The sequence below is a fragment of the Globicephala melas genome, chromosome 19, assembly GCF_963455315.2.
Source record: "Globicephala melas chromosome 19, mGloMel1.2, whole genome shotgun sequence".
Lineage (NCBI taxonomy): Eukaryota > Metazoa > Chordata > Mammalia > Artiodactyla > Delphinidae > Globicephala > Globicephala melas.
Window position 1 is genome coordinate 11,960,944 of NC_083332.1, and position 25,174 is coordinate 11,986,117.

The 25,174-nt window shown below is 48.2% G+C and overlaps 1 protein-coding gene across 6 annotated transcripts in view; it reads right to left on the minus strand.

Annotated features, from left to right (window-relative positions):
• Window positions 1-799: 799 nt before the first annotated feature.
• Window positions 800-25,174, minus strand: part of HNRNPUL1 (heterogeneous nuclear ribonucleoprotein U like 1) — a 36,157-nt gene continuing 11,782 nt past the window's right edge. For all 6 annotated transcript variants that reach the window (XM_030874182.3, XM_030874184.3, XM_030874179.3 and 3 more), the window contains exons 5-15: window positions 24,999-25,138; window positions 22,846-22,945; window positions 20,955-21,067; window positions 15,849-16,115; window positions 14,598-14,720; window positions 14,372-14,500; window positions 6,514-6,682; window positions 5,607-5,888; window positions 4,180-4,469; window positions 2,582-2,776; window positions 800-1,998 (exon numbers count right to left, since the gene is read on the minus strand). In XM_030874182.3, the coding sequence (XP_030730042.1) occupies window positions 1,882-1,998; window positions 2,582-2,776; window positions 4,180-4,469; window positions 5,607-5,888; window positions 6,514-6,682; window positions 14,372-14,500; window positions 14,598-14,720; window positions 15,849-16,115; window positions 20,955-21,067; window positions 22,846-22,945; window positions 24,999-25,138 (1,925 nt within the window). In that variant the 3' untranslated portion in view covers window positions 800-1,881. The remainder of the gene's footprint in view (window positions 1,999-2,581; window positions 2,777-4,179; window positions 4,470-5,606; window positions 5,889-6,513; window positions 6,683-14,371; window positions 14,501-14,597; window positions 14,721-15,848; window positions 16,116-20,954; window positions 21,068-22,845; window positions 22,946-24,998; window positions 25,139-25,174) is intronic.

The following is a 25,174-nucleotide window of genomic DNA, read 5'->3' on the forward strand; positions in this document are numbered from 1 at the left end:
GATCCTCCCAGACCGGGCACGAACCCGTGTCCCCTGCATCGGCAGGCGGACTCCCAACCACTGCGCCACCAGGGAAGCCCCAGAAAGTCTTTTGTCGCAGCTCATTCCTCTTTAAAAAAGTTCCCTTCTCCACGAAGGCCTCACCTCACCACCCCCCTCCACCCCAAGCTCTCACAGCTGACCTTGGCGCTGTCACCATTCCATGACAGGTCCGTGTTACCTCTGGACTGAGAGCCCCATGAGGGCAGGGTCCAGGACTGCCTTGGTCATGCTGTGTCCTCAGCACTGTCCAGAGTGGGTGTGGGTAAGGAACAGAGCAAGTACCTAACACTGGCTGGATAAAGAAGCTCCTGGAATCCCCACTAGCCTGGATCCAGGAGCACGGTCAAGAACCATCCTAAGTCCAACACAGAGGCCAGGCCTAATGTGGATGGGCAGTCACACCAAGGGATGACCCCAACAGTCCAGCCCTAGTTTCCAACCATCACCCTACCTTGCTCTCTGCCTAGGGACTTGTTCCATCCTTTTCTACTCACAAATTCTGGGAGGGATTTGGGACTGTGGGTGAACTGGAAAGGGCAGAGACCAGAAAACCACGTTAAAAATGAACTAGTGGATTTTAAACTGAGGGCCCCAGGTTTAAGGGGGCATCCCCAGCACCAAAAATGGGGACAGGCACACAAATCCCACAATAAGTGTTTAATGAGTGAGTAAATAATGTCCCCTTGAAAAGGCCCCCGCCCCAATTAAAGGCCAACTGCAGTAACACTTCAGTGTTAAAACCTTGCTTCCTTCCTGCTAGGAGGTGCCATGTCATTTATTGAAACAAAACAAAAACAAAACAAAACAGGGCAAACACATTTCTTAATAAGTGCAGTTTGTTAAAGTCCTATTAAAACATATGGGTCAAGGGGAAGTAAAAATAATCAGAGGATCACTGTAGGAAAAACCTTTAGGTCTGGCACCTGGGAGACCTTTGGAGAGGAGGCAGTGGGAGAAACTTCATGTTCTGAAAGGAAGGAGCCCCCCAACTCCCTTCTTCCCTCTCACCCGATTAATCCCACCAGAAACTACCAAGACGCCCAGAATAAAATGTTTCAAGTTCAATAGTCACACTCTCTCCAAATACAAAAGGCAGGTACAATTCAACTCAACACAGAAGCTTGTGTGCAAAGTTACCGGAAACTGAGACATTGTATAAAAAGTTAGGTTAAAGATGATTCTGTGGTTTTGTTTTGTGTGTGTTTTGTTTTGAGGGTGTGGCTCTTCCTCGGTCACCTGAACTCAGCAAAGAAATGGTTATCCTGATGAAATATCAACAGCCGACCCACAGTAAAAAGGGACAAATTCTAAAAATTAAAAAAAAAAGCATAATTACCAAAAAAATATGTCACTTCTTCCTCCCTCTGCGTTTTGCTTTTTTAAACTTGTGTGTGTTTTTAAGTTTTTGATTTTTTTTTTTTAAATTCTGAAAAGTAGACAGTAAAACAGCTCCTGGAAGAATTTACAACCAACTGCATGAGAATCTGGGAAGCTGAGGGGCTGGAGTAGGGCTGGGACCAGAGGACAGGAAGGGGCCCTCCCCACAGCCCTGTAGCCTCACTGTACGACCAAGGGAGGGGGGGGGTCTTTAGTCAAAAAGGAGGAAGGGAGGAAGAGGAAGAGGAGCGGGGTGGGGGGACAAACAAAATAAATGGTCATTGTTGCCTGTTTGAATCCGGAGGAAAATGCCCGGCCCTGTGTGGGGGAAGAGCCCCTTGGAGGAGAGGCAGCCCTGGGAGGACCCGTCCCCCAGCACCACGTGACCCGGAGGGGGTGGACAAGGGGGGCCAAGGTGGGCGCTGGTGGAGGAAGCCGGCAGGGGCCTCCAGGACACACTGGCTACTGTGTGCTTGTGCCCCCCTGTGTGTTCCCGGAGTAGCTCCCGTAGTCATAGTTCCCGTAGTACGGTGGCCACTGGCCCTGGTTCTGATAGTACTGGTTCCACTGCTGGGCATACTGGGGAGAGAGAAACCAAGAGCACCAGGTTGTCGTTCATCCAGACCCACATCTGGCTTCTCCCCTGACCCCACCCTCACCCATGGTGGAGATGGGTACGGTGATGACAGTCAACACATAGGTCTGACAGAGAAATCAAGGTACCTTGGGAGGATAAGTGAATGACCTAATGTCACATGGGTGGGCAGTTAGAGACTGAAGCCCCGGTCTCCCGGCTTGCCAACCTAATGCCCTTTCAGGTACAGCTAGATACCATGTTCAAAATACTCAAAAGCAGGTATGGGGCCTAGCATGAACCAATCAGAATGGACACTGGCCATGGTACTGAATCAGGGTTTGAGGCCCCTGCTAAGCCCTCTGCTTGCTGCACTGGGGAGAGGAACTAGGATGGCAGCTACTTAGCAGCCAGTGTAGAAGTGTTCAACAAACGGGCATGGCTGTACTGTACTAGATGGACACCAGCCCAAGGCCAGAGAGCTGCCCATCTTTTTAGGGATAAGCAGGGACACAGGTCTGGGAATACACACCCCTGTGGGGCCCCTAGAAGTCTCCCCATTCTCCCCCCTCTGCTTGTGGCACTTACCTGTTGGTACTGGTTATAGCTGGGCTGAGGGTAGGTCTGTGCGGTAGGGGGCGGCGGAGGGGTGTAAGGGGCTGGGTTGTAGCCGCCGTAGCTCCCATAGTTGTAGGCAGGTGGTGGCGGAGGTGGAGGTGGTGGAGCTGTGTAGCCCTGGCTGTAACCTCCCTGGTTGTAGGGAGGTGGCTGGCTGTAACTCGGCTGGGAAGTGGAGGGAAAAAAACAAGTCTCTGTGAAATAGCCAGCTCAGCTGGGATGGAGGAAGGGCCTTTGTAAGCAGTGGGTCCACAAAGGAACTTCCCTGGTGGACGCTGTTTCAGGGCTGAGAAGGAGATGGGTCAGCTCTGTGACATGGCAGGACAGGGTAGGATCAAGAGCTAAATTCTGGACTCTAATCCCAGCTATGAGACCCTGGGGGAGCAAGGCACACAGCAGCTCTTGAAATCCCAGTGTTTTTCTTTTTCTCTGTAAAATGAGAATTACAACAGAACCACCCCTTTGGATTGCCTTGCGTATTCACTAAGCTTACGTGCACCATCCATTGGGCACAATAAATGGTGGTATTTGTTATTGGAAGACCTGCTAAGAAAAACAGTAGTGGCAATTTCCTAAGTGCTTCCCATGTCCAGGCTGGATCCTCAACTCCTCTAATCCCCCCATCAACTCTCTGAGGCAGGCTCCATTGGCTTCGTTTTACAGAGAAGGAAGGTGAGGCTCAGGGAGGTGAAATCATTAGGCCCAAGCCACACAGGTAAGAAGTGGCAGAGCTGTGACTTGCCCCCAGGTCCGCCTAGTTCCAGAGCCTTACCTGCAAAGCTATGATGTCATCTTCCCCTCACAACAAACCTTGGAAGTAAGTTCTACTGCTAACTCTAGTCCTTTATGAGGAAAACGAGGTCCCAAGAGGTGAAGCTGTTTGTCCAAGGTCACAAAACCAGAACGCTGTGGGGCTGGGGTTTGAATTTGTGTCTGCCCAACTCCTGTTCTAGGAAATATTCTGGTTAGACCAGGACTAGAACCATTCATCTGTGTCTCCTGGCAGCTGCCTCCAGGCCTGAAGTGTGGAAGGTGCACAGTAAATGGGGACTGCTCTGGTTAAGGGGCCTGTGTGTACCAGAGCTGAGCACTGGCTCTCTGAGAACTCAAACTAAGCCTGGAGCTGCTCCGCAGTGAAGCTCTCAGGGCAGAGGTCAAGTCCTCACCAACCTTAGAGTCTGTCCCTACATCCTGAAGACAAGGGGATCAGCCCCTTCAAGCCTAGGTTGAAGGGGTAACTCCAATTGAGTGCTTTCTTGGGGATTCAGTGAGGCCAGTGACACAGCCAAGAGAACGCAGCCAAGAGAAATGTACTTGCTTGTGGGACCAACACATACAGCCCGCCCTGAGAGAGATGACAGAACAGGTAGGTTCCCCGATTTACTCTGGGTCTGGAAGGCATCTGGGAATATCTAGCGTCTGTCTCAGCCAAAAGCACTGGCAGGGAAGGGAGAAAGGGCAGGGCTGGAGGTAAGAGTGAAGACCTGTGGCTGGAGCACATGTTGGTGATTTCCCTGGACCCACCTCCTCTCACCTGTTCACACACACACGCACGCTTATCCTCTCACCTGTGGAGGGCTGTAGCTGCTGACAGTAGGGGTGCTGGTATTGGCGCTCGAGCCAGGGATGTTGCTGTTCTTAGCGTAGCTGCCGGCCCCTGGGGGGTTCCGAGCAGGGCTGTAGCTGGGTGGTGGTGGAGGCTGCTGTGGCGGTGGCTGCGGTGGCGGTGGCTGCTGTGGTGGCGGCTGTTGCTGGGGAGCCCGGTTGTAGCTGCCTCGGGTGTTGGAGTTGTTGTTATCCCGGCTGTTGTTACCCCAGCGGTTCTGATTGTAGCCACCACCTCCACTGCGGTTGAAACCTGCATTGGAGAATCAGGTGAGAGGCCCCACTGTTCTCAATTTGGGACCCTCAGGAGCTGGGCTGTCTTGAAGACTACTGTAGCTCCAGTGTGACCAGGCACAGAGCAGGAGTCCAGTCCCAGTGAACAAGTAAAGCACTCCCTCCGGCCTTCCCCAGAGCCCTGGGAGCACCCCCCCATGCCGCCTTGGTAACACTCAGTTGTTAGGGCCTGCTGACAGGTCTGTCTTGCCCAATGGACTGTAAGCCTGGGACCAGGGCTGTCTTAGTTTCTACTGTGTCCCCAACATCTAAGCACTGGGACAGTCCTTTTCAGGCTTGGCCAAATGGGCTGGCCTCTTCTGAGCCTTTGTGCAGTTTTCATGAGCCCAGAACCCTTCCCCCAGCCAATTCCTACAGGCTTCTGGATCTCAGCTTAGATATCAGCATTTCAAGAGGCCTTTCCTGAGCCCTGCTCCCCTGCAGGCTGGATCAGATATCACTGGAGCTCAAAGTACCCCCGGGCTGTGCCATTCAGCCCAGAATCCTTCTGGACTGTCACTACAGGGTGATATAGTGTCTGGGTCAAGGCTCTGTCTCTAAAACCACCCAGCACAAGACTGAAACAGAGTAGGGCATGCTTACTAAATCATGATCATACACTTCAGAGACAGCATAACTTAATAAGAACCTGGGCTCTGGATCCATCTTCACTTGATCCCAACTATGGATTCAGCTGGGTGAATCTTGGGCAAATTAACCTCTCCAAGCCTGTTTCTCCATGTGTTTCAGAAGCAAAACCAGTCCTAATATTTGCCCTGTGCCAGGTCCTGACGTGGGACCCAGGACTGGCAGTAAACTCGGTCTGGCCGCTCTTCTCAAGAAGCTCATGGTCAGATGAGGGGTGGGAAAGATTCATAAAAATAATAGCAATGCGACATACAAATGGGCAAGGGCTTCAGGAGCAATGTCCAGGGGGAGCATGACAGTGGGAGAGTTTCCCTGAGGCCCCAGACTCTGATTTATCTTAGTTCTCTACCAGAGTTCAGCCCACTGCGGGTGACAGGGAAATGTCATCTGCTGACTGAGGAAGCATTCACAAAATGCAACCCTGAACCAGGAACCAAAAGCAGGGATAGCTCAGTGTGAGATGCCTCACCTCCTCGGTAGCTGCCTCCTCCGCTGCCTCCTCCCCGATTCTGGAAGCCTCCTCGGTTGCCCCCAGGGGGACCTCGGTTGTCATAGCGCTGGAAACCGCCGCCACCTCCACGGCCCCGGAAGCCGCCACCGCCTCGGTTGTCAAAGCGCTTTTCAGGGGGTGGCCCAGCCTTGCGGCCTTCCTCATTGTATTGCCTCACCAGCTTGTCTGCTTCCTCTCGCTGCAGCTCAATGAACAGCACCTCGTCCAGGAAGTCCCCAACATCTGGCAACGTGAAGTTGGCTAGGAGGAAGGGAGGGCCCCAGAGGGAACAAGAAGAGGCGGTCAGCACCTTCTGAGGTCTGGTCTCCTTCAACCCCAGGACACTGGCCTGCCAGAAGGGAGGAGGAGGAGGGGACTGCAGTGTGAGCGACAGATGAGAGACAGGGTCCCAAGCTCAGCCTCCCTGACAACAGTAAGGGGCTAACAAAGACCCTCTCCTCCCTTTCCTGAAGAGGTGGCTAAGCCCCACCAAACCAATGTTTTATAACCCAGGGAGTGAGCCTGGCAGGTGGAATCATCTTCCTTATTTTTACAGAGAAGCAAACTGAGGCTTGCTCAGCTAGCCCACCCAGTGGGTGCGAGAGGCAGACGGCCAACCGTGCAGGTCTCTCAGCACCTGTTCCCACACATCCTCTCCCTCATCCTGCCCCAGCCCCATCTAGTCTGAAAACCCTGCCCCAGGAGGGATACAGGCAGCTTTTCCATTCACAGCTGTACTAGACGGGGAAGGGACAAAGCAGAAGCACAGAAAGAACAAGATAAAAAAAAGAATAATCAAGAAGCTGGGAAGGGAAAAACTGTGCAAAGCCCTTTTTCTCTTAAGGACCCTGCTGCGATGTCCCTCGGGGAACTGCTCATTTCCTACCTTTCATTTCTAAGACCGCGTGATCGGGGACATCCTTCCCTTCTTCGTCGGTTCGCTTTATTGTTCGGTCTTTTAGGTCCTCATCAGTGGGACAAATTACAATAGCTTTGCGCTGGAAGCCTTCAAATGGTCTCATTTTTCGTCTCTGGGCTGACCCATAAACATTTGTCTAGGGGTAGGTAACAGAAGAGGCAAGAGATGGTCATTACAAGTTGGTCTTTTCCTCTGTGGGGTATTATGTAGGCCAGGGACTGAGAAAGGGATACTAGTTCTCCTAAGCAGAGAAACTCAGGAAACTGCTCTTCACTTTTAAGATTCTTGAGACTACCCTCAGAAAATGAACTGACTTGGGAAAGTGGCTGCTGACAGTAACAGGACAAGGGATTCCTAAAGTTTGGGCTTTCCTTTTTTAATCCAATTTGTTCGTGGTACTGTGCATTACAGCCCCCTCAGCCCCCATTCTAAAAGTAACACATGCTCACAGTAAAAAAATTCAGAGTACAAGCTATAAAGTTTAGAGTAAGAATCCTTTCATCCACTTACTGCCATTCCTACCTCCCAGAGATGACCTGTATTGAATTTCTTATGTATTTCTAGAAATATCTGTGTGATTTTTTTTTTCTTCTTCTTCTTTTTTTTTTTTTTGCGGTACATGGGCCTCTGACTGTTGTGGCCTCTCCCGTCGTGGAGCACAGGCTCCAGACGCGCAGGCTCAGCGGCCATGGCTCACGGGCCCAGCCGTTCCGCGGCATGCGGGATCTTCCTGGACCAGGGCACGAACCTGTGTCCCTTGCATCGGCAGGCGGACTCTCAACCACTGCACCACCAGGGTGATTTTTAACACTAATGGAATCAAACAACACACACTCTTCTGAAGTCTTTTTTTCACTTAATGTTTCTCTGTCATTTTTCTGTGCTGGTGTTCTCCTTTTTTTCCTTTTGGGCCACACCACGCAGCTTGCGGGATCTTAGTTCCGACCAGGGATTGAACCTGTGCCCTCGGCAGTGAAAGTGCGGAGTCTTAACCACTGGACCTTTACGGAATTCCGTGGTATTCTCCTTTAATAATATTTATAGAATGGATGCCATAATTAACCAGCCCCTTTGACAGTTGTATAGATCATTTTCATCAACACTGTGGTTCTTTTATTCCCTTAGTCCTGCTCTAAAACACCAGACTCACCCACAAGCTTCTAACCAGGGAGCTTGACAAGGCGATAACTTGTGCTTTTAGCAAGTGCAGTTTTGCTACTAACTTTCTCTTCCCTTCTTCTAGATGATGGTTAGGTGCTTCCTGGGCTGGTGCTGGCATAGAGCGGTGCTCTATGACACATCTGATTGAGAGCCGTAGTAAAGACAGCTTCCGTTCATTGAATACCTCCCACATGCTGGGCCCTTTGGGACTGGCGCCCAGATCTGTCAAACCCCAGTGCTCCACGGACTCAGCCTGTGTACCTGAATCACTCGGACACTACTGAAAAAGAGAGTGGCTCAAACCCCACCAGAGTATTCCCCAACCCGTCTCTGGAGGTGGGACCCAGGCACCTGTATGGGTATCTTTTCCCATTCAGACACTCAACAGAACTGGAGTAATAAGTAATGTTGCATTTAAACAACTTTTAGTAGCTCTGAAAGGTACTCAAGGGAGAAGCCACAGAGGGGAAGAGATCTGTAAAGGGGCATGCACAAACAGACAAAAAAATGTTGTATTTTGAAGAAGCAGCCTGGCAGGGTGGAAAAAGCCCAGCATCAAGTCCTAGTGTGGCCAGTCCTTGTAGTTGCTTCATCTGTTAAAATGGAGGAAAAAAAGCCTCCCTCCTGGGCCTGGTGAGGACTGAGCAGGAAAAGGACCACAAAGCAACTGACCAAGTGTGAGGAACTCCTGGAGTGGGGGCTACATTGTGGCCTCCAGGGTGGAAGCTGCCTTGACAGAGGCAGGTAGCGCAGGGGGGATGGCTCAGCACACCCTGGCTCTAAGGTGACTTGGTCAAGTCACACTGTGTGGCCCTGAGTGAGTGACTTCCACTCAGAGCCTCAGTCTGCATACCTACTAAGTCTCAAGCCCTGAAAAGGGAAAACAATAGGAAGATCATATGGTCACTATTAACACTGAAGGAGCTCATGTGAGTAAAAGCCCTTGGTTAGCCCAGGGTCTGGCTCACAGCCAACACTCAACAAATGGAGGTAATGGTTGATATGATGTGGCCGTCACTGGGTGGGGTGCACTGGATCTTCTTACTGTAAGGTTAAGTTGAAGCAACTCAGACCAAGGAACGTCAAGCTATAGTGACTTCCCATCAGAAAGGCAGGGATGGTGAGACAGGGTGGAAGGAACACAGGCTCTGGGGAACAGGCTTGAGGTTGAAATCGCAGCTGTGGCCTCTATTTGTGAGGCTGTAGACAAGTCCCCTAATTAGTCTGAGTCTCAAATTTCTACATCTATAAGACAGAGATCCTATCACCCTCCTCCTGGCTCTGGTGAGGATTTATAGATGTGAAAATGGCAGGGAAAGAAGTCTGCAAATATGACCAACAGGACTGACACTGTCCTAGGAGAGGCTTCCCAATGGAAAGGACCAAGGAAAGTTAAGTTTGAGGAAAAGATGAGGCACAAGAGAGCCTATTCCAAAACACAAGGAACAGGAAGCTGGGTTATGGGTCAGCTAGAGGCCAGGGACGCCAGTGCACACCTGTTGGGAGATGTGGGCTGTGGGTACAGCTGTTTTCTAAACCAACCCAACTCTGTGGCCCTGACACACACAGCAGGCAAAGATGGTCTTCCCTGTTCCCCAGGGAAAACGTCTCAACATTAACTGGGGGTGGGGGCCCTCAAAGTGGGTGTGTGGTGGGCATACACGTGTTATAATCTGTGCCTTGAGCACTGGCCCAAGGAGAGGCACTGAGCCACAAATGGTTAAAAAGCACACAGGTTACAAAGGAAAAGTCAAGTCCTTCTCCTCACCGCTCTTCCTAGACTCCATTCCTAAAAGCAAATCAGGTGGCATCTGGTCACAGAAAGACAGAATTTGCTTTCCTCTAGCTAAATAATGAGGTTTTCTCCTGGCACAAAACCCAGAGTAGGCAGGTGCCAGGGGTGACTGTGGCCCCAGCCACTCTGTGGACAATCCATTCCACTGTTTGCTTGCCCGTAAGAAGTGATCCTATTTTGATTCCTTTGAACCCCAAGGGCATGGATAAACACCTCTTGGTGGTTTTCTATGGATGAGACCTACCCCGTCAACGTCCTGATGAGGAGATAGAGACGAGAAGCATCACTGCCAAGAGGGCTAGTCCCTGCAGCTTCACAGTGGGCGGAATGGGGGCAGAGCAGACAGGACTCATAAACAGCTGGTCTCTGTCCTGGGAAGTGGCTAGACTCTGAGGAATGGCTCCTCAGACATTCTGGAACTGAGGTGCTGAGAACCCTCTTGGTGACAATTTTCAAGACCGCGCCTCCCTCCCCTCCCTCCTCGGCTTGAGGAAGGAAAGAAGAGCAACTAGGCCAGCCAGCAGAAATGCAAGTGCTTGGCTTCCCTGGAGGAAAGGGAGTTAGCTGTTGGTGCCGTTGCCACAGCAAACACAGTGAGGTCAGAGACCCTGGGCTGGCCCGGCACTGCTGTGGTCACTGGGGGCTGCTGCTAAGAGACCAGCACAACGGCAGGTCAGCTTTTCCCGCTGTGCAGGCTCCCTCAGCCTAGTTCCTGCTTCTCCCAGCCCCACCCTGCTTGAAGATGCTGACTCTGAGGAGGTCGGGGGCCGCCTGTGTTCCCTGGCCCCGGGCTACTTCCATTGCCCCCGTGATGTGGGCCGAAGGACAGGGGCTGGGTTTCTCAGAGGAGCTGCGGGGGTAGTTTTGGTGTGTGACAGTCTGGGGGAGTAGGGAGGAACACAGCAGGCCGCTCACAGCCTGAGGTCTCTAAGAGCCCCTCTGTCCCCTGTCAACTCTTGTCTCCCACCCACAACTCAACAAGGTCAGGCTGGCAGCAGGAGACAGGGTTGGATCCCAGGGGAGCAAACTTAAAGCTGGTGACGTAAGAGTTCACTCTAGCCTCAGCGTGAGGTGAACCCAGTAGAACGAACCACTTGTGAGGTAAGAGACTTGGCCAGAGTGTCAACAATGGAATGGGCTGAGGCTCTGGGGGTGGGGAGGAGAGAGGAAAGAAACATCCTCTTCTCCAACGCCTGCCAACAAGAGGCAGTTTACTTTGGGTCTCCACTGTAGCCCTGGGTTTCTGTTTCAGGCAAAGGCGTGGCTCTTGCCAACAGGGATGCAAAGCAGGACTACAATCACTTGTTCTGAGGGCTGAGGCAAGGTCAGCGACGTTGTCATATCCAGCCCTGCCTCTGATCACTGCCTGGCCTAGCTCTGGGCTGTTAGAATCCTAAGAGAACTCCTAGCCTGCAGACCTCAACCCTGGGGGTGGTTTGGGCCCTCACATATGGCCCTGCAGGGGCTTTCTCAGAAGCCTCCAGGAAGGCAAGTTTGCTGCCTCACAGAGGCCAGCTCCTACTCTGCACCTTGGTAGGCAAGGGACAGGCCAGGCACCGTTTCATTCCAGAGGATTTCCACTGGCAGCAGAGCCACCTGAAGCAATGTGGCCTACCTCTTCTTTCTTTTCTTTTTCTCCTCGGCTGTTCCACTGCTCTAACACCCACATAATCTGAAGAGAGTACTCAGGTCACCATGGAATGTAGGTAAAAGCCCCAACTACACGGTTCACTTGGCCTAGCTTGGCTTCTGTAGCTACGTTCTCCTCCCCTCTCAAGGAGGGGCATTTCTGAGGTCAAACTACCAACAGGAGACCCAGAAGAGCCAAATGTGAGGAGGTCTGACCACTCAGGAAAAACCAGAGAAGAAAAAAGATGGTGCTGGGCTGAGATCCAGGGACCGCAGGGACTTTGCCTGTAGTACCAGTTTCTGCTCTGGGAATCCCATCTAACTCAGGAGACAGCTAAGCATCAACTTACCCCTCACTGCCAAGGCTGGTGGGGTAGGAAATGCCAGGGTCTGGCCTGGGGCCTGCTCTGTATCTCCTACACACACGCTCACCCACCCAGGGTTTTCTGGAACACACTTTTTGGGGTTTAAGCCAAAACAGGTCGAACCACTGGCTTCAGACCTCTTCCCATGCCTCAGTAATCTCTAGTTTCGGGCCCCAAGTCAATCCTCCAATCTGTGGCCAACCAGAGAACCCTGCTCCCCCACCTTCAGAGTTCACGTTCTTTGGCCTCACTGTTGGCCTAGAACACTTGGCCTGATCTGCATGTTCCTCCACCAGGAGGCCAGCAGCCCTGAAGACCACAGGTGCATCTGGAACAGCCCTGGACCCTGTCCCTGAACAAGGCAGCATAAGCTGAGAGGGCCAACGGCAAGTCTTTACTGTGCTCAACTGTTCTGTGCCTGGCTGAGGGGCTGGGGCCCTGACCTCTAGAGAAAGCCCACTTTGAAATGCTGGACAGAGATGTTAAGACAATTATAACCTCTAGGATTATAAACTTTCTCCATGGGCCACATATTTGAAATGGGTTTCACAGCTGATTTAACTAGTAAACTGAGAAAAAGACAGGCAGGGAATACTTGCTGGGGTATCCAAAAAAGGAATTCTCAAGGTATTAAAACACCACTGCTCTATCTTTCAGGACAGAATCCCACTGAGGCCAAGCTGGACTACAGCTCCAAAATGCCCTGACAAGAAAAATGGGGCAAAGTGAGGCTAGGGTTAACAAACAAACAAAGTCTTCAACGGGGGAGAAGGCTGGCTGTACGCATTATTGATGGGGCTGAGCTGGGGCAGCAACCCTGAGTAGCTCTTGGACTACCCTGTGCCCAACTGTCCCCTTCCCCCATAAATATATTCTAAACATTAGCCCAATTAGTAGTTTTTTATCAAAATTTACTATTATGGGATCATGTCCTGTCTTCTTCACAAATGTGTCTTCAGGGCTCAATCCCATGGTTGCGGCATTGGTCACTGGATAAAAGTAGTACATCTTTTCATGTCTACTTTCCAGAAAAGCAGAACCCAGAGTAAATCTCACATCTCCACCATCACAGAAGAATGCCAATTGTATTGCATAGCCTTGGCCAACTGAGCATAACTGTTTCATCAGCAAACCAGATTTCTACTCTCAGTACCTAACTGCTTGGCAAGATCATTTAATTTTTCTGTCATAAAGAACTATCACCAGCCAGTAGCCATTTTTTTTGTCTTTAAGAATAAGTTCTTTGTACTCCTTTCAAAGGTTGGATATCGAGGCATCAATTTTTCAACTCTAAACACTAGATTACCAATATATTATAAAAGAATATAATGCAGGAACAGCCAGATGGAACAAACACAAAGGGCAAGCTATGTGGGAAGGGGCACAGAACTTCCATGCTCTTCTGAAGAGCACTTGTCCACTTGTTCACCAACCCAGAAGCTCCTGCTTAATTGTTTTGTGTAAGATGCTCACTCCTATGCAAAAGCACCTTGATCCCCTGGAGTTTCCAACCACGTTTCCTTCTTCCTTTTTTTTTTTAAAAAAAGGTTGGAAGTTGGCTTTAATTTAACTTATTTATTTTTGGCCTCTCCATGCAGCTTGTGGGATCCCAGTTCCCTGACCAGGGATTGAACCTGGGCCCCCTGCAGTGGGAGCATGGAGTCCTAACCACTGGACCGCCAGGGAAGTCCCTCCAACCACCTTTCTGATCAACCACTAAAACCAGCTCCACCCTCATCAGAAGCCCTTTGAACTCATGGTAACCAAGTACTCAGGACTACACATACGGAAGGCACTCCAGTTAAGGCTGCCAGGCTGGGGGTGCTACTTAGTTTACATATTTGCACACTTACAGGTTTTTAAGAAAACACAAATACAAGGCTGAGGGGGAACAGAGGCTTGTTTGTACATCCTCAAATACAAAATCTGCTACTTGAGAAAGCCTTCAGGACAAACGTCAAGGAGGTCTCACAGGTGGTAAACAAGAAGCACTCGTTGCTCTGAGACAGGGATCTTTAACCACGTTTGGGTCACTCATACTTTTGAGAATGCCAAAAGCCACAGACGATCTTCCTATCCCAACTCAAAACATTTTAGTTAAAAAAAGATCATATCTGGGACTTCCCTGGCAGTTCAGTGGTTAAAACTCCACGCTTCCAACGCAGGGGGGCATGGGATCCCTGGTCAGGGAACTAAGATCCCACACACCATGCAGTGAGGCCAAAAAACAAAACAAACAAACAAACAAACATATCTGCATCTTCATACAAAATTCTGTGTTTAATTTCAAAAGTTCCCAAATTGCCTAATGTTAAGAACCTTGCTCTTCATTGAAATGCAGGTAAAAAATATGTAACATATAGGTACCTGACAGTCATACAAACATGCTAAGAGAAGCTGGGACACACCTATCCTGTAGGTTAACAACCACCTCCAGCTACTATGTGCCAGTTCCCGTGTTAGGTGTGCGGGCACCATTTTGAGCTGTGTTTTACAGACCAGGAGACTCAGAGGATAAAGTCAGCTGCCCACAGGCACGCAGCTAGGAGGCAGCAGAGCTGGGATTCAAGCCCAGGTTTGTCTGGCTCAGAAATCCATGCCTTTCCATTTCACAAAATTTGCTCTCACAAAATGTTCTTTTGTGCTGCTTGTGGCCTGAGCTAGGCCTGGATTGCTGCTCCAGACCCCTGCTTGCAGACCAGACTCAGAAAGCTGTGTTAAGAGTCTGGGACTGTGCCATCATGTATGGCTGACCTCTAACCAGTACTGCAGTCTAAGAGCATTACGGGGAAAAAAATACAAGGACCAGAGAGGACTTCCCAGGCACCCAATGGCCCCTTCCCTCTCCTGGGGCGTGACAGTCACCAGTAAGTACCTGATCTAGGATATAGTTGCGTTTCTTTCGGGCAGCGATCTGGATGAGGCGGTTGAGGCACTGGGTGGCCTGCTGGATCAGGACGTCCCAGCGGCCGGCGTAGTTCCTCTGACGGCGTAGGCCCATCACCTGTGGGCAGGGGGTGGTGAGGGGTGGTTGGTCCTGTTTGCTGAGCAGTATTCAGGGAGTGGGAGGTGGAAGAGGAGAGACCAGGGGCTATCCTTACCCGCATCTTATCCATGATGGCATTGGTACCCAGGATGTTGTACTTCTTGGAGGGGTTGGAGGCTGCATGTTTGATGGCCCATGTGGTCTTACCGGCGGCAGGCAGGCCCACCATCATCAGAATCTATAAGAACAGGACCAGGAGGGACACTGTGAACCAGAAACAGTGTATGGCATGGCAGCCTGGCATCACCCTGACTTGATGGTGACCGTGAGGGTGACTCTAAACCTCATGGCCACCTCTGGGAAATGGAAGCAGTAACAGCGTCTACCTCATAGTACTGTTGTTGGGATTCAAAGAGATGAGGGTTGTCAGACTCTCAGCAGAGGGCCTGCTCTTATGAGTATTTACATTTTTGTTTAGGCGGGATTCAGGGGCCTCTGAAAGGGAAAGGTCCACGGAATAGGCACAAGGAGTGGTATAACCTTCCCGGAGTCTCAGATGGGGACAGACTGTATGCATAAGGACGAGCATCATTTCTAATCAGTACGTTTACAATTTGGCAAACACTGGATGTAACCAAAATGCCCAAAAAGAGGAAAATAGTGAGGCTAATAACAATGAGTTTCAAAAGAGGTGTTCATGTGGTGGGACAAAGCTCACAAAATAACACTAAGTGAAAGGGCATGATATCAAAACGCTTACACCCTAAGATCTCAACTGTAAGTGTGTGTGTATAAATGGCACCTAGCACAGCAAAAGGCATAGGATAAGCTCCAAAACTTTCAAAGAAAACTTATTTGTGGATGGTGGAATTAAAGGGAACTTTAATTTTCTTTATGTTTCTTAATTTTCTAGAATAAACACAAAATCACTTATATATCAGAAAGAAACATTATTTGAGGACAAAGACCACCAGTACAGCTTCTGCAACCAAATCAGCTCTAAGTCCAGTTGCTGTTTTTGTTCTCGGAGAGCCTTGGATGGGAGCATGGAGCTGCACAACCTCCTCCAAGGACTCGCTCACCAGGAAGTGCCTTCACACCCTCTTCCGCTGGGAGGAAAGCCTCCTTTTCCAAGATTCTGACCACACCCAAGGAGCAGTGTGGCAACTTCCTTTTGGAATCTTTCTGACATTTAGGTGTCTTACCTTGGCCCCTCCCTCCTTGGACTAAGTCACACACGCACAGCCCTCACCTCACTCTCACAGCAGCTTTCACCACACTCAGCTACTGAATGTCTCCCCTCTGTCTTGGCAGCAACGTGGCTCTGGAGAGGCGGCCACCAATTCAGGCTTCCAGGCCCACTCACCTCACACTCTGCCTTGCTCTTTGGTCCGACAGTGCCCCGGATTCGCTCACTCAGGGGAAGGTGCTGGATGAAGGTGAAGCCTGGCAGGACAGAACAGTAGGGCTCTGCCCTCTGCCCGAAGTTGAACTCCACTGCACAATTCTTCACCAGGACATGAGGGTAGAGGGCCTGACCCCCTAAGGCTTCCTTCTGGATTCGGAAGGCAATGCCCATCCACTTCCCATTTTTGGTGAAGGAAAGTTCCACGTCATTTCCACATTCAAAGTCCTAGGAAATAAAGCCAGAGAAAGATAACTGCCAATGTTCTGCTTAAGGCACTGGGAGGCACAAGTCAGAGCAGACGCAGGGAATGGAAACAGAGCTGGCCTCCCAGATTCAAGTGCGTCCCTCCTCAATGTACAGATGCATCGGGAAGCACCAGGGAACAGCTCAGACAACATGCAGCCCAAAGTCCTCCTTGCCCAAGACCCAAAAAGCTGGTGGATGTGAAGTGTGTAATTTTAGGAAGCTCCAAGTATTTGAGTCTTGTGCCTAGCCTGAGACAGAGGAAGGCAAAAGCAGTCCTGTCCATTCTCATCCCCAGCAGGTAACAGATGGAAAGAAAGCCACAGCAGGGCCTTTTAAGTCAGGCCCTGCTCTACACGTGCATTCATTTATATGCTCTTCTTGATGCTTATGTCTACAGTGATCTGGGCCTGACACAGCTCAGAGCCTAGTGGGGAATTAGACAAGGACACCATCCTAATTCAGTTAAGAGCACCTACACAGGAGCAAGATTCTCTGAGGAGGAAGTCAAGTCCTGAACAATAAACGGGAAGGAGCCAAGTCTGGGGTGAGAGGAGAGAGTCCTAAAGAGAAGTGTTGTTTGTGTACAAATCTGGCAGTGAGCGAACATAGGGTCAGACTGGCTGAAGCATAAAGGATTGGGGGTTGGGGGTTGGGGAGTGATTTCAGGTACAGCTGGAGAGCCAGGAAGGGACCATATTCTTTAATTCAACAGTTTATTGAGTCCTTACTGATCAGTTGAAGTTTAGTGGTTAAGATCCTGTTTTGGAAGGCAGGCTGCTTCAGCTCTACCATTTACTCCATCTTCAGTTTCCTTATCAAAGAAGAGGGGCCAGGAACTTCCCTGGTGGTCCAGTGGATAAGACTCTGAGCTCCCAATGCAGGGGGCCTGGGTTCGATCCCTGGTCAGGGAGCTAGATTCCCACACACTCCAACTAAGAGCCCTCGCGCAGCAACAAAGATCCCGTGTGCCACAACTAAGACCCAGCATAAATAAATAAATAATTTTTAGTTATTAAAGAAAAAGAGGGGCCATGATAAGATTCCACACTGTATAGAGTTGTTCTGAGGATCTAACAGGTGAATGTGCTGACTACAGAGTGAGTGCATTATGAATGCGTGCTCTCATTCCAAGATGCCAGGCACTGCTCCGGGCTAAAGTGGTGGGGAGGAGACATGGTCCCTGTTCTCAGCCAGGGAGGGGCTCTCTGTTACCTCAGAAGTTCGAATTCGTGCTGACAGCAGCAGGGCAGAGCTCCTGACTTGTTTTGAATAGGGGAATGGCCTGGTCAAAACTGTGTTTCAGAAAGATCACTCTGGCTGCAGGGTAAAGGTTTACAATTAAGGGAGACTCAAAACTTGGGATCATACGGAAGACGGAAGCACAGGTCGGGTTCCTGACAGAAAAGTCCAAGACGTGGTATTTCCTCCCTTTTGCATGCGGAGACCACCTTGGGACTTGCCCTTTGAGAAGCTGTGAAAGCCCCTTTCCCTAAGGAGCCTCCTCACTACCCTCCTCAGTGCTCACAGGGCACAGTTCTACACAGTCCTTTATATCTGTAAGTGTCCGTAAGCACCCACACAGGTCGAGACCACGCAGGGCAGACATGCAAACATCTGTTGGACTAAATCCTGCCTCGATCCTCACAGCACAGTCCCTGCCATGTCTTCTCACCTGAGCAAGAGTGGCCCAGGTCACCTTTGCTCTACCGCGGAAATGAACAGCGTGGGGGTTAGCCTTCCTTACGTCCACCAGCTTCACTAAAGGAACTTACCATGTTGTACACAAACCAGCACCCTCAACTGACAAACCCACCACCGACGGCACCAACTGTCAAAGACGCAAGGGTAGCTGTGTCACTTCTGCAAAACCATTCCCGAGTGCCACACCAGGGCCTAAGGACCCAAAGTCCTTAAGCCTCGCATTATTCAAAGTGTGCCATTTTTGCAGCCTGAGGCTCCAAGTATTTTACTCCTTACGGTTTGCTGAAGTGAGTTACACTGTTCTCTCTACCTGGAAGGCCATTTTGTCCTTTCTGTTTTGTGAATGTTGAGAACTCAAGTTCTGACACAAATGTCCTCCCCACCAGTTCCTTCAGGTCATTGATTTTTCACACCCCTTCTAACCCTTCACTCTGAGTCTTTTAAAGTGATGGCATTCTTTAAACAAAGGAAACTGAACATAAAATCTTAAAAGTAGAAGTAAAAATGAACAGGCTGAAGCAAGAGTCAGGCCTAAAGTTCCAAACTGCCACACACTCACAGAACCTCACGCTCAGATGGGACAGTCTGGGGAACCCAGTCACACGCTGATGAAACATTAAATTGTTACAACCTCCCTGGAGTACAGTCTTGATGGTAGCTATCAAAAATTAAAAATACACCTTTGACTCAGAAGTTATACTTTCAGAGGTAAATATTACAACCATATTCCCACAAGAACGCAAAGATGTGCAAATTGCTCACACCAGCACTGCTAAATGTGCTCCAAAGGGAAAGTGGGAGAGACTAAATCACACAGGATATCCATGTATGGGAACACGAAAAGCCCTCCAAGATACTCTGATAAGTGGGAAAAAGATAAGCTGTCACTGCAGCACTGACTTCCAGCAAATAATTTTCAGGTCCACCGGGGAAACTGACACCTGCATCAGAATACTAGGCAGCTACTAAGTAAAAAGGTGAGAACTAACCAAATGTCCATTAATAGAGGATTGATTATATAAATATGGTAGATCAACACAATGACTATGGACTATATAAAAGAACAAAGAAATCCTCTGTGAAGCGATATATTAAAAAAAATAACTCTAAGATACATAGTTAAACAAAAAAAGATACAAAATAACATGTATAACATGCTACCTTTTGTGTAAAAGAAGAAAAATAACAATCATCTTTCTTGTATTTTTATAAAGAAATCCTGAATACCAGTGGGCTTATGTGTAGGGGAGGGCATATGTGAACCATGGGTGGAGTGGGAAGGTCTCAAGAAGACTTTATACCTTTCTGTATTTCTGGATATTTTTGGAAACCACAGGAATTTATTAACTATTCAACAATGTTTTAAATTGAGCTAGATCTATACTATCTGTGCATACAGGGAAAGATAGCTGAGATTTACTTTTTTTTTTTTTTTTAAGAGATTTACTTTTAAATGGAAAAAAAATGCAAGGTTTGGGACAATGTGCAGAATATAAACATGGTTAATTTTTAAGAAAACATGCTTTTTATTAAAAAGATAATGAGGTTGTGAAAGACAAAGGAAGATTGAGAAACTGTTTCAGACTAAAAAAGACATGACAACAGAATGCAATTCGTGATCCTGAACTAGAAACCAAATTGCTCTAAAGGATGTTGTTGGGACAGCTGACAAAATTTAAATGTGGACTATGGAGTGGGCAATAGCATTAAATCAATGTTAAATTTGGTAACTGTACTGTGGTTAAGATAATAGCTCTATTCTTAAGAAATGTATGCTAAAGTATTAAGGAATAAAGACACAATGTAGGCAACCTACTCTCAAACAGGTCAGATAAAAATCATATACATATATGTACATATATTTGGGAAAAATGGTAAAGCAAATGTTAGAATCTGGACAGGGCTCTATGAGAACTCCATGGCTTTTCCTTAAGTTTGAAATTATTTCAAAGAGGGGAAAGGGCTTCCCTGGTGGCGCAGTGGTTGAGAGTCCGCCTGCCGATGCAGGGGACACGGGTTCGTGCCCCGGTCTCGGAAGATCCCACATGCCGCGGCGCGGCTGGGCCCGTGAGCTATGGCCGCTGAGCCTGCGCTATGCCCGGAGCCTGTGCTCCGCAACGGGAGAGGCCACAACAGTGAGAGGCCCGCGCACCGCAAAAAAAAAGAGGGGGAAAAAAAGAAAGAAAGAAAAAAAAAGAGTACCTGTGTACAAACATGAGGATGCAGAGGGAACAAAACCAAGAAGAAGCATCCACCTGGGTAGTCACTCCTCCCTGGGGCTTCACGGCACATTTTACAAACATTTAACTTCTAGTGATAATAGTGTTAAGTAGTATTTACTGAGCATTTATTATGTGCCAGACGTTGTTGTAAGTGCTTCTAATGGGTTAACTTAATGACTCCACATGAAATTCTAGAGTAAATGCAAACATTCTCATCGAGAAGAAACTGAAATACAGGGAGGGTAGTCCAGGGCTGTGAGAGGAAGAGCAGGGACTGGGTCTGGGTCTAGGGATTCTGGACCCAGAGGCAACAGCCACACTCCACAGCACTGTGAGTGCTGGTCACTGTTCTTGGGGACTGAAGTTCAGCAGCAGTTCAGGCATCCTCTATCTTGTTCTGCTTTGCATCCATCCCCACCGTCCTCAAAGGCAACGCACTATTGGAAGCCTGGCTTAACCAATGTGAGGTGAAGGAAGGAAGAAGTTTTGGGATGAGATGATGCTAAAGTGGGAAAAGAGCCAACATCACTGCCTTTGAGAATGGATAGGCTATTCTGTAGCAAAGGAAGATAAGAAATTCCTGAGTCTGTTTAGAAAATGTAACTCTGGTATGTAGGAAGGGAGGAAGGTTGTGCACACCTGACATCCCCAAACTTCTTCAGGGTTGCCACCTGACGGCTTTGCACAAAAGACCTGAAGGAGTAGAATGGGAGAATTTTGCACAAAATGACTGCAAACATTCCAGTGCGTCAAAGAGAGACAAAGAGGTATGGCGAGAGTGGCTGGACACAGGGCAGACAATGGACAGAGGTATTCTGAAAAAGAAAAGTCTGCAGGTTGACCTGACAGGACCAACATTTGGTTCTGCCAACTCCCACAGGCTGCCAGCACTCACCGCAAAGCAGCCAATCACATCATTCTCTGCAAACTTGTCTCCGTAGTTTTCAAACCGGCTACTGGTGGACTTCTTCCCAGTGCCTCCATAGCCATAGGAGAAAGGCTCTTCGCCTGATGGAAGAAACAGGCAAAGGCAGGTTAAACCTGCGATGGTCACAACAGCCTTTATGGCTGTCATGTAGTTTTAAATTAAAAAATCATTTTCTTTACTAGTTTTACTAATCAGATGCTTTTGGCGGGGAAGGTAAGAAAGGTTCCGTTGAAAGGAAGCCCCTCATTATGCAGAACTTCTGAGGGCTTGATGGCTTTAGATGTTAAGTCTGGGAGTAGGAGCTGAACTGAACTGCTTTGCACAGAAGGGAGAATTTGGAAAAATAAAGGGAGGAGGGAAGAGAGGAGCTGGGATAGAGGAAGGTTGTATGCTGAGATGCATCCCTTTGCTGTGACATTCAATATTCAGTTAAGTCTCCTAATGGCGTCAATTTTTGGTGCCAATGAGTTTTGGTCAGAAATCAGTAAAAGGATTTTGCTTCTGCAGACCATAAGGTCTAATACCTAGGAAAGGTACTGGATTGCCTTAGGCTACAGAACTGGGTGCTGATGCAATATGACTGAGACCCCAGGGGCCCTGGCTGACATCTGGGTTATAGAGAGATCCTAGGCCAGGAACCCAAGGCGCATCCTGCCAGTAAAGCAGGAGCCAACAGCATGAACTCCAGGCCCAGTTCTAGTATGAATCAGCTGTGTAACCTTGGACATCTGCTCCACTGTTCTGGGCTTTGTATCTTTATCTGTATCAACTACTTTCCACTTATACCTCAAAAGTGAAAGAAAGATAAAAGGAGATGACACATGAGTCTTAAATAAAAACTGCTAATACGTATCAAAATGAAAAGTGTTCACTGTTTTTAACCTAGCACTTCTACTTTTAAAGATCAGACTAATTACACACAAGGGCAGCTCAAGTGTTTAACAGCAAAAATTTGCAATCAACTTAAATGACCTACAAAACATTGATAAATAAGTGATACAACTGTAAAGTGAAAAATTATGCAGTGGTCAAAAAAGCTATGCTTATTTACAAAAATATACCCATGGATATTAAGTGGGAAAAAACAATCAGGTTACAGTAGTCCGTATAATGTGCCCCATCTGAGAAACACAAAGGACAAAACACAAACTGTCTGGAAGGCTACAGATGAAAATGTTAACACTGGTTGTTATCTCACAGGTTTAGGATTTTCATTTTTCTCCTCTGTAATGGCCTGAATTTTCACAAGGAGCACACATTATTTTCATTTTTTTCTTTACACATTATTTTCATAATCAGAATGTTTTTATGACCAAGGAAGAAGGTTCTCAGCATTGGTCACTGAAATCAGTCACTTGGGGTCAGAAGGTCACTGAGGCCTGGGGTTCTGTGAAAATTCAAAACCTCTCAAGGCAGCCCCTGCCCCTCTCCACCAGCCAGCCCTGGCCCCATTGGTCTCTGCTTTCTCTTTTACTCTGGGTTAAGCTCTGGACAGAAAATTCCAGATAGGACTTAATGGGACTTGAGGAACTTATTACTTTCAGCTTGGTTTGAGAACAGGAGACAACTGGTCTTTTTTTTAAGAAAGGGAACAGTTTTCTAAAGAGGACTTTGGACCCTCTCCTTAAAGATGCAGGATAAATTTTTGTAGAAAAGTTGTTATCACTGTGGTCCTGCCAACTGAATCCTGTATGTCTGAAGATGGGAAGCGGCACAAGCCTAATCCTTGTTGTCTGTTCCATCCCAGGGTGGTTCTGTTCTGGGTCCAATGCGGGAAAGAGAAACTTAGGAAGCTTGAGAATCCAGGGACAGAGGCACCCGCTCTACTCTCTGGATTGCTTGGCTGACCTCCTCTTACCTAGCTGAGTGCTGCAGGAGTCCAGGGACCAACCAATACGGACAACGTGTGGGTCGGGCTCTGTAGATGGAAGGTGCTTCACAGAGATTTCCTCATTGATCTGGGAACAGAGAACAAGAGGGCTCAGAAGTGATTCTCTGGAGGCTGATGGGTTACGAGGCAATACAGGAGGGAAGTGCGCAGATGTTAAAAAAAACAAACAAACAAACAAACAAACAAACAAACAAAGCAGCAGGCTTTTGCTGCTGGGGAAAAGGTATCTACACTGCTCTGAAGGGCCTGTTGTACTGAAACCAGGGCCTCTAAAGGGCTTAGGAGAGTTCAGGGCCACAGAGAAGGGAATTTCAGAACCAGTTATGTTTTAGTTTTAACACTTGCTGCAGGGGAAACAGGGACTCTCATAACATTTGGTGTAGAAACATAAACTGGTATAATGTCTTTGGAGGGCAACTTAGCAGTCTTTATTAACTATAAATGCACATGCTCTATAACCAAGCAATTCAACTTCCAGTTTATCCTATAGATACATACACCCAAAAATATTCAGTGAGGCAGTGTTTATGTTGAAAAGGGAGGGAGGCAGGGAGGGAGAAAGCAAGTAGAAACCACCTATAAGGCACTGGTCACATTATGGCACATTCCTGCCACAGAATATGATGCAGCGGTTAAAAAGAATGAGGCAGGGCTGATACACTGGGGTATGGAAAAATGTCCAAGACACAGTATTAAGTAAAAGCAGCAGAAAGAATAAAAGGTGCCTTCTGGGGACTTCGCTGGTGGCGCAGTCTGCCTGCCAATGCAGGGGACACAGGTTCGATCCCTGGTCCGGGAAGGTCTCACATGCCGCGGAGCAACTAAGCCCGTGCGCCACAACTACTAAGCCTGCACTCTAGAGCCCGCGAGTCACAACTACGGGAGCCCACGTGCCACAACTACTGGAGCCCACGTGCCTAGAGCCCCTGCTCTGCAACAAGGGAAGCCACCGCAATGAGAAGCCCGTGCACCGCAACTAAGAGTAGCCCCTGCTCGCCGCAACAAGAGAAAGCCTGCATGCAGCAATGAAGACCCAATGCAGCCAAAAATAAATAAAAATTAAAAAGAAAAAAAAAGGTATCTTCTGACTTAACCTTTAATTAAATCAGAGGTTAGACTGTCTAATAACCAATATCTATCTGCATTAGATTGTGGCTTTCAGAAAGTTACCCTATGTCACTGACTTTTGCACACACATCTTTCACATTTTAACATCTCCAAAGTCAGGATATATCTTACAATTGATGTGTGAAAGCCCCGTCAGTATAATTGGCAGTGTTTCTCTACGAGCAGCACAAAACAATGCACAACTTAGAATCAACGTCTTAGCCAAGCAAATACGATAACCCTTGGTCTTAGCTTCCACCTCTAAAAACAGTATGTATTTCAACAGTATGTATTTCATGATGATACTGTGAGGATTAATAGAGATATCCATGAAAAGAACTTGGCACTGTATCTAATACATGCAATGTGTTTTGTAAGTATTACCTATCATAAATAAGTTTGGATATGCAAAGGATACACAAGAAATTGTTAACACATAAGGTATCTTTGGAGGGTAGGACGGGGATTGGGAGGATGTGAGTATAACTCTGGTTTTCACCCTATAGTCTTTTATGCTTTCTGAACTTTATTAAACACGAGCACATATTATTTTCATAAACATAACCGGACGTGGAACTGTGGAGAGATGATGGTAGAGGATGACCTGATGGCAGAACCTTTCTTTTTCTTGCTCTTCCCTGTCCTCCCTTTAATTGGTGATGAGCAATTCTTTCTAGCACACTGTTTTTCCAAACAACTCCTTTTCCTAGTTCTACAAGTATGTCATCCTTAGAATGGTTGGCTATACAATACCTGGGTCAAACCCCATCAAGGGAAAATCTGTTTGAAGAAGCAATGTATGGTCAGCCTGCTTTCCCCATATATTATTTAGCAATGACATAGTTCTTCTCAGTTCATTTTACTTTTTTTTTTTTTTTTTTTTGCTGGGACACAGTCTATGCTCAATCAAATCTCTTTTGCAATCATGGCTCTGACCAAGGTGGTTGGTGACAGGTTATTCCAAAGGATGGACCTATTTTCTGTCCCTATCCCGTCTGGTTGCTCCCACTCACCTTCATCTCAAAGCACACACGGCCCCTTCTGACCCCATAGCTGGCGCGGGCTCCTGACCACAGGTATGCAAAACCTTCAATTGTGAGTGGGTAGCCACTACTCCGGTCTCGGGCCACCTTGAAGTGGAGGTCGCAGTTATCTGTGGAGGAAAAAGCCTGTATTTGGCTGATGTTTT